Source organism: Mirounga angustirostris, unplaced genomic scaffold (genome assembly GCF_029215605.1).
Source record: "Mirounga angustirostris isolate CCGP_5_RB_7025 unplaced genomic scaffold, mMirAng1.0.hap1 SCAF_6, whole genome shotgun sequence".
In the NCBI taxonomy this organism is placed as follows: Eukaryota; Metazoa; Chordata; class Mammalia; order Carnivora; family Phocidae; genus Mirounga; species Mirounga angustirostris.
The window spans coordinates 144,880,345-144,889,573 of NW_026991714.1; the positions used below are offsets into that span (position 1 = coordinate 144,880,345).

Sequence of the window (9,229 nt, forward strand, 5' to 3'; positions counted from 1 at the left end):
ACCAGCTTTCCTTCCTACTTGGCGCCAAAAACCAATTTTCCACGTTCTCCCTGAAAGACTAAAATCAGACAGCTTCCATGGAAATGGAAAATCAGGCCAGACTCTGCTGTGAAAGGGTGGTAGCCTTTTAAACAATTACCCTGGATAAGTCAACACCCAAACAACAGACTTCAGGCTGCAAGGCTACTGGATACATTTTATGGAGAATGTCAACACTGAACAAGACTCTTCCTGTGGAAACACTACCTAGCTATTGCATAACTGCGTAATTCTTCCTTCAGTCCGATACTGGACACATCTCCTATTGGATTGCTCTGGTTATCTGAATTCTCCCCCTCAGCTAGGTCAGAAGGACTTGGAAAGAACCGCTTCTGGTTCCTTGAGGGGGGCTCATCCCATAGTAGGTACTCAGTGTTTTGACTGGTTAAAATAAACAGGCAGAACACACACACATACACGCTGAATTCAGATCAGAGGGAGCGAGTATAGAAACTACACAAACGCCAAGTCTCTTGGCTTGCCAAACTGTCACTCTCAAAGTAATATTAAGCACAGTTCTTTGTCTCTGAATTGTGAAATACTTTATATACTAATAAAGAATGTGTACTTCATTGTGTATTTAACTGCATAAGCCTGCATTTGGTTCAATTGAGCAAGAGTAAGTCCTTGTTCCTAAGCTAACTCTCAAGTTCCAGTCAACTCTTAAATATTAACACTCGGGTATTGAGGAACAAAGATGCAGATAATACAAAACAGAAGATTATTTTAAATCATTCACTCTTGGTATGCAGATATATTCTTTTTTTTCTTTTCTTTTAACTTGCAATTAAATGCGTATGGCTGATGTTGCGGCATTCACAATACTTCTAACAAAGGACTTAAACCATGCTGGAAAAATCTGACTTTGAAAGTTCTCCATGTGCATCCTTCACTCACCAGCTCTGCTACTGAGTTTTGCACCAACTCAACATCGGTCCAGGACAGCATCACCTCTTAGAAGGTTGCCAAAAAAACTGGTTTAAAAAAAAAAAAAGGCAAACTACATTCTTCCCAGGTTGTTGCTTTCCAGAATCACACTTTCTGGAGGGTGGGAAAGTAATTAGGGGTTTTGGGCTGGAAAAGCCCTTTTATTTTAGCTCCTACTGGGCTGGTGTAAACAAAGATATCATTAATGTCAACAATGACTTAATTAACCAGAGTAGGTGACAAGAACTTGAAAGAGTCACCTCCTCCCCAGGATAATCAAGCTTGACTATACTTTAAATAATTAGAATATTAATCAACGGAACAATACTTGGCATTGAGGACTGCCCTGCCCCCTTTGAGTCAATAACTGAATTTATAGCCTTCAGCCATTCCTCTACAACAATGAATGACCAACTGGAAATACTCTTTTTTAATCTGGGATATCAACTAAAATCTCCTAGAGATTATTTGCTTCTCAAGTCAGCTGACTAGATCCAACCCTACTATTTGTTACCACTTCATCGTGTTCAGAAGACAAATGGTATGTGACAGATGATATGATATAGGATAATATTGTACAAAGCCGAGAAGACTGAAAAAGGATCCTCCAGTCTTAGGGCTCAGGCTCCTTCCTGGAACTGACTCGCATTTTTCCCTGGATACATTTTCCTCCGGTCCAGCCCAAGAGACCTCATCTAATCTGAGCCTCCGAATTAACAAACCAGAAAGTCTTCCAAGATGGGGCCTGGTGCAATAGAAGATTAAGGTTGAATTTATAGTAACCAAAGCTATAGTGATACTAACCACGAAGGACAGCCTGGGACTAGCACGCACTCATCCATCCATAGTCCCTCCTTCTCTCCCACCCTCCTTTTTCACCCCCAGTTCAGCAGGGGGACCATGGCTTAAACTGGAGCTGTCCCAATCAGTCAGTTGGCATCCAGTTAACTCCTTTTTCATCTAGAATTAGATTAGATGACCTTCCTAATAACCTCTGACACCAAAGCTAAACTACCTGCAATGGAAGAATTCACATCGGTTGCCAATATGGTAGTGAGAGATCAGGGCAGCCCAGACGCTCCAGAAAGCAATCACGGCCGCCTGGAATCGCACAGGGCCTTCTCTGTGACAGAGCAACTTCCTTCTCAACTGTCCCCAAAAGCCTCCACATTTCCTGACACTGTGGCACCTGGCAGGGCCAGCTCCCACGGGGCAGAGCAGACACGTGTGCCCATCTCATGGGCAACAAGGAGGCTAACATGTCCTGGGTGCTCAGGAGGTACCAGGCCACGTGCCGACTGCTCTCTGCTCCCAGGGATGCTGAAATCTCCTGGTGACCTTCTAATGTAAGGAACCAGAAGCCTCCTGAGGACGTTAATATACTCTTAACATTAATCAAGACCTTCAAGGTCATCTTATCAAACCATCGGACAACAGAAAGGGAAACAGAGGGCAGGGGTTCACATGCTTTTCCACTCCTCTGTGGGTCTGCACCTTCCATTTAAAACGTCTCACAACCCTCGACACAAACTTCATAGAAGCTGTGAGCCCAGAAAAATGCACGAAACGACTTTGGCAAAGTATTTATCATCATGTTGGGGAATTCGCAAACCACCCCACCCCCAAACCCCAAGAGGATCCCCAGATCCCAGGTTGGGAAGACCTGCTTTCAACAATACTCCCATTGTTGGATATAAATTTTTACACAAAGAATCACTGGGGGCACTTTATCGCTGTCCATGGTTTCTTCCCCCTCTCTGCCCCATCTCTTTCTTCCTGCATATTTTAAACTGCCTTCAGTAATTAAGGACGAGAAAAGAAGTCCTCCAGGGCCATTTTACACTTTCTGTTGAGACAAACTCCCAAGAATATGCTGTCCTGAAAGTCGAAATGAAAAATGACAGTTTCTTCCTAACCTGGGCCATTCCGGGGCTCATCCGGTAGGAAATCCTGGCTCAGCTGCCTCGCTGCGTGCTGAGCCATGCACTCAAGGGAAAACCAGCAATTAGGAAACACATCTATTTTAATTATTAGCAAAATTAAAGTAGAACAGGCCTGACTTTCAGAAACCAGGACCCTTTCCTCTCCCGTTAAGCCCTTTAGAAACGCATTGCCTTTGCAAATCACACGCATGCTTACATCACAGCACAGGTCACAAGGAGCCTGTCCCCTGTAAGTGCCACAGACACAAACTCTCGCCAGACTCCCCCTCCCCGAGACGCAGAAGCCACTGTGACGTCACTGCACCTGTTCTCATGAGGCCTCCATGCCTCTCCATGAGACAGGGCACCGGCCTCCCTCCGGCCAGTGCTTGACTGCTTCCGGTAAAATCCGGGCCATTTTAGAAAAACTGTTGCCCTTACCTATCCTCTCATGACCGGTGCACAGGGTCCCACTGGGAGCCCCTCTCTCAGCGCCGTCATTTTGGGCAGGGACGCAGCCCTCCTTCCCGTGTTATCCTGACCAGGCAAACTGTCCTTTGCCAGTCTGTGGCGCCGGGTGCTTTTCCAGAACGGCTGAGCTGACCCCAGACCACTCAGGACCACGGCAAGCCCCCAAAGCTAAGCAAGCAGCAGGTGGGCTCTCAGCAAACAGGTTCATTAAGTGGCGATGAATGCTGGGATCTGCCATTTTATTCTCGGATTACCACTCGAAAAATAACTCAGCTACCAATATTCCCGGCTGATGACAGATTTCAATGCCGCCCCAAGTGGAGGCTTGGCTACTGTCGTCTCGGAAGGACCCGGGAAGGAGGTTCCAGACCTGCCCAGCTGAGTAATACGGGCACCATTTAGTGTTCACAACTGGCTTTCTGCCTTTAAAATTAAATTTCCAAAGCTGAAAAACCAGCGTGTGGCCTGTTCGACCTGGAAGTTCCCATAGAGGTGGGAAACACCCAGGTACCTTCACTTTCAAATTTACCTAAAATAGACTTTGCAGCTTCTGTGACGTATTGCTTAGGTACTAGGAATTACAATGGCTTTAAAAAAAAAAAAAAAAACGAAGTAAAACGTCAAGCATCTCTGTGAACTCCAGAAGCTTCTTTTTCTCCTTAGACAATGAAAATAAAACGTTGGCGTTTCAGATATTGGCAATTTCCCTCCGTGGCTCCTTTTGTCAGAAAACAGCCAATTCTTTACATCGTAAGCAAGACTCTCCCTCCAGTAAGAATGCTCCTGCTCGGAAGGCTCTAGATGGCATTCACCTACAGGCTCCCCTCCCACAGCTCTCCTGGGTCGCTGCCTCCCTCGCCCAGCACAGAGAAACGCACACACCAAGAAACCACCAAACTGGACCGTTCTGCCTGCACTGTTACAGCAAGGAACCTTCTCTCGCCATCTCGGACTTGGGGGGGAGGGGGTGCCAATCTCTGACCTGGGGGGAGCACAGAGCCCACTCTCCTTGCTCTTAAAGACTCACTCACAATGCAAGGGCAGCTGATTCAAAAACAGGCCTTAACCTCAGCGCCACTTCCCCAGACACAGCCCCGAACAAACTTGGTGCCCTGAAAGGTGAGACAAACAACTTACCTTCCGGCTCTAATGTGGTATCCTCCACCAAATTGAAGGAGGGCCGGGCCAGGGACAAGGTTGCCATGGTGACCGCGACCAGGCAGCCCAAGCGGGCCCAGCTGAGCACGGCTGCGGCCGTGCCAATCCCCCGTCCTCTTCCATATCTCCATGTGGACGTCACTCCCATCTGCACACCTCGTCTGCGAGCATGGACTGCCAGCAATGCCTCCAGCCCGCGGCGCACTCCGGAGCCCAGGTGCCGCCAAAGCCGCTGCAGCCCCTAGGGGAGACAGATGCGGCGAGTCAGTGAAATCCTCCCCGATGCCAATTCCTGGAAACCCAAGTGGGCTGCAGCCTCTTCAAAGAGGCACCAACAGCTCCCCTGCATTATCTGCGAACGCCCCGCGTGGGCGCCTCAGGGTCCCAGGTGTTCCCGCCAGACCGGTCCCCGACGAGCCGTGCCGGGCTGACCGTGAGGACGCACACTCCTAAGAACCGGAGATGAAAGAGTGGCTCTGGGACACAGCTCCGTGCGGCCACTCTCTTCTGCCATCCACTGTCACCTCTACAGCCCTCAAAACGCAGAAGCTACGTGCCCTTAGTTTCAAGGGCAAGTACAAAAGCAAGTTAACAATGCTCGGGTTGGCAGAACCGGCCTTGTTAACTTCTCTTAGGCCAACGGGGCTTTAGACAGCTGGATGGTGGAGGCGGCTGCGTGCAGACTTATTTCTGGGGCTGCGGCTGAGCGGCTGGCTCCACCCTCACTGTAGTACTCGGCAAGAAAGGAGACCAGCAAAATAAAAGGAACCCCAGGAAGGCTACCAAAAAGCCCTCACCAGTTTACACTTGTCAGGATTCATTTTCCAATATGGAAATGTATTTCTCGATCTTGTGCCAAGCAGCCACTTACGGGAGAATGAAAGGAACTGCAAACGCATTCAAAGCGGCGGATCCAAAAAGAGGTTCAAAGCCTGAATCCCCTTCCACTTCGACTACGGGCAGCCCCCGCCTGGTAAATGTCTTCAGCCCACATAGCGGATGCAAACTCTGAGGAATAAGGCAGGTGTTGATTAACAAGGATGGTGATATGTAAATTACTGTCGTGGTATGTGATTGGACCAATAACTTGCAATATGCTAACCTATTGGCTAAAACTTCAGAAGTTACAGGGGGTGCTCCACTCACTGGTCTGTTCACCCATGTGACCCAAAGGCAAAGAGAATTGTCCAGGCTCAACTATTCTAAATAACTTTAAATGTACTCATTATCCTCAATGACTAAGTGCAGAACCGAAATGCACAAACTTGAGAAAATTTGCAACATCACAGATTCGGTGAACCAAATAAACGAACCACACTTTAAGGACTGGGGGCGAGGGTGAGACCTTTAATATAAAAATCTCTAAAGCCTGGGCTTTTGGCATGCCAACTCGATGTTTCAAACATGTCAAAGATTCAAAGATTTCAACATCGCCTGAGCCTCTCCAAAGCTACATCAGAAAAACTGTTCCTGTTAGCTTTGACGAAGGATTAAAATGGGAAAAGAGAATGCTGCAGTTCCTGAGAAGGAAAAGAAAACCTCTGATTCAAAAGAAAGCACATATGAAACGGTGATTCACAGCAAAAGCAAGAAAACCGTGTGCCTGTGAGCACACCCTCTATTTTCAGGTTGCTTGAAGGATTTTTTTTCCCCCCTCGATCTTCTTTCCTCTTGAAGTTAAGAGCCTCAAAAGATAACTCCGTATCTATTTCTACATACATGTGGGAGGAAAGTACACAAGCATTCTCATTGATTTACTAAGCATTTCCAGAATGCATGGGAATGTTCAGCCTCTGACACAACTTCATGAACAATCTTAAATCCTAGCAGGAGATTTCATCCAGGCTGCTTCCCTGGCCTCATCACCCACCTGTCCCAGCCCAGAAAGGTTTCCTTTGCTCCAGGCAGAGAAAGCTGGCCAGGGACCTAAATCAGCTAAATCTCAGACCATTCATTCATCCCATCAGCTTGCACGAAAAACTTGAATTTTAGCCATTACCAGGTCTAGGCCCCAGGCTGCCCCCTGCCCAAATCTCTGGAACGCGGAGGCCTAAGGCAGCAGGTCTGCACAACTCCTCACCAGAGTGGACACAAGTGTGGTGGGACCTCCTAGGCAGGATAATTAGGTCCTGAGGCTCGGTGTTGGGAACACAGGCCCAGCAGGCTGCTGGCGGCCACAATCCCGGCTTCCTGCCTTCAATACCATAATCCTTCCTGGAGTCTGAGCCTCAGTGAAAGCCCCAGCGTGTTTATTTTTCTCCTTGAAAGGGAACTCTCTTCTAGGCCCTGGGAAGAGCTGTCACCCTCCCCATGACAGACGGCTCTTCATGGCCACCCCTCCCCAGGTCTGTTTTCACCTGGGCACAAGCCTGCCCCCAAAGACAGGCAAAGTGACAAGCAAGAGAGCCTGACTGGCGAGTGGTCCCTATGCCGGGTTCCTGCTGGGCTCCTCAATTAACCAAAATATTCTCAACGCCCCCCCCCACCCCCATGCTCCAAGAAGGCAAACCAACACAGTGCCTACCTTAATTGAGCCTCTACCACTGAGTGGTTATCTGTCCTCTGCAGGCTCACCCATGCTGAGCACTTGGGCGCTTTGTTTCTGGTAGATTTTACATCAGGAAAGTCAACAGCGCCAGGCAAAGTTGGGATGCCTGGATCCCCCCAGGGGGGCAGACCTATCTCTGAGCTCAAAGCCTCCCTACTGTTCCCCTTGTCTTCCGAGCTGAGTAATGGAGGGAGCTATCAGGGGTCAAATCTGGGCAGGTTGTGGGGGGGGGGGGGGGAGATGGAGAGGAGGTTCCTCAACATACTGAAATCTCCAAAAACACAAAATAAGGCTGACCCAGGACGGCAATCCATCCCCTGGTTAACGCTAGCAATCCAGTGAGAACTTGCCGCAGCTTTGGGGAACTCCTAACCACCTCCAGCCCCGTTCCATTGTAGCATTTCTTTCATTTGTTTGCCTGGCATATCCTGTTTTTCTCCCCCTTCTTGGGGCGCTAAAGAGCTCAGAGAAATCTGCATTTTAATTGACATTCCAGGGAGAGGGAGAGGGAGAGGGGCGCCTGATTGCTTTTCTATTCAAACTAAACAGGCTTTTCAGATGAAAATGAGTCGCGGCCAGTGGAAGATTTACAGGGATTTGGGACCAGGGGGACAATGGGGTTTTAAATGTTGATAGCGTTTCACACCAAACACATAATGGGTGCCCCGAGTGTGAAAGCAGGTTTGCTTTTAAGGGTAGGTTTTATTGAATTGGGCCGGAGGAAGGCAGGCCCGTAGAAGGGTCTGGCGAGAGCCGGGCTTCGAGGGGAGCGGCGGCGACTCGGCGCGCCCGGCCAGGACCCCTGAGCCTGGCCCTGTGGCCGCGAGGGTTGGAGCCAGCACCTCGCAGGGCCCCGGGCCGACTCCCCGGCGCGGCCCCGGCCCTGAAAGAATGAGCGCGCAAGTTAGAACTCGCCTGCGCTTTCGACATCCCCGAGCTGCTGCCGGCTGAGCAGGCGGCGAGCTAGAAAAAGTCGGTCCAGTTCGCCCCCTAGCCCCAGGCGCGCTGCGCTCCCTCCAGCACCGACGGCGGCAGCGGGAGGGGGGCGCCGGTTACTGAAATCGGGGAACCCGAGCGGCCGCCTCCCCCAAGGTGCCACCCCCGAGCACAGCCAGCCCTACGGAGAGGTCGCCGGTCCCATCCAGCGGCTCCCTCCTGGGGAAGGGTCTCCACCGCGGCCCCCCCCCCCGCCCGGCCTGGATAGGGCAGGGCGGGCGCCCCCCGGACCCCGTAATGAGGCACCCCGAAGATGCCCCTGCGAACCCCGGACCTGCGGGGCCGAGCCACCGGCGAGGCAGCCCCGCCACTCGCCCGACCGCCCTGGGGTCGGAGGATCGCGCCGGCCGGTGGGACGGCGCCGGCCGGAGTTTGACAGGGACGGGGTGTCAGTGCCAGAAGCAGATGTCAGCATCTGGATGGGGGCGATAAGTAGAGGCAGAGCTTCCCAAGCGGCCGCCGTCAGCACGCACCCCGCTCCCCCATCACCTATGCGGCCAAAGAGGGAGGACAGGGAACGGCCTCAACCGTGCCAGCCCCCCGCGCCCTCCACTCGGGGGACGGTGCACCCGGCGTCCCGGCCTCCCGCGGCGCCAGCTTCCCCAGCTGGCGAGGCTCCCCGAGGCACCCGACACGGCGATTACCTTGAATGGCAACGCTCCCCGGCCGCCGGTCTGTCCGCGCGCCCGGCGTGAGTCGGGATGGAGCAAGCGACGAACTCGGGGGAAACTCCAAATCAGAGTGGTCCTCAGGTCCCGCCCGCGCCAAGGCTCCGAGGCTTCAGGCGCACCCCAGGCTGCGGAGGAGCGCGGGCATGACGCCCGCCGGCTGCCCTCGGGTTTGCGGAGCGAGGGGAAGAAAGGACTCCGGCTCGGCGTCCCCTCCACCAAACTTTGCTCGCAACTTGCGAACGCACAGGGCGCCCTGGAAAGCCGCGGCCTCGGGGCGCCCGGGCCCCGCCAGCCCGGAGAGCAGTCGCCGCGCCGGGCCAGCTACGCCGCGCGCACACCCCGCGGCGCCCGAGCTTTGTGGCGGCCGCGCTCGCCCGCCCGCCCGCTCCGCGCCCGCCGCCCTCCCGCTCGGCTCTCCGCGGCGCTCGCCGCCGCCGCCGCCGCCCCCTCCCCGCGCGTCACGCCCCCGCTGAAACCTGAGCCGTTTCCTGGACGGC

At 52.5% G+C, this 9,229-nt stretch overlaps 1 protein-coding gene across 8 annotated transcripts in view; it reads right to left on the reverse strand.

The window, feature by feature from the left end:
- Positions 1-8,837, reverse strand: part of FGFR2 (fibroblast growth factor receptor 2) — a 101,332-nt gene extending 92,495 nt beyond the window's left edge. For all 8 annotated transcript variants that reach the window (XM_064595350.1, XM_064595348.1, XM_064595347.1 and 5 more), the window contains exons 1-2: positions 8,706-8,837; positions 4,497-4,758 (exon numbers count right to left, since the gene is read on the reverse strand). In XM_064595350.1, coding sequence (XP_064451420.1) covers positions 4,497-4,665 — 169 coding nt within the window. In that variant the 5' untranslated portion in view covers positions 4,666-4,758; positions 8,706-8,837. The remainder of the gene's footprint in view (positions 1-4,496; positions 4,759-8,705) is intronic.
- Between the last annotated feature and the right edge of the window lie 392 nt (positions 8,838-9,229).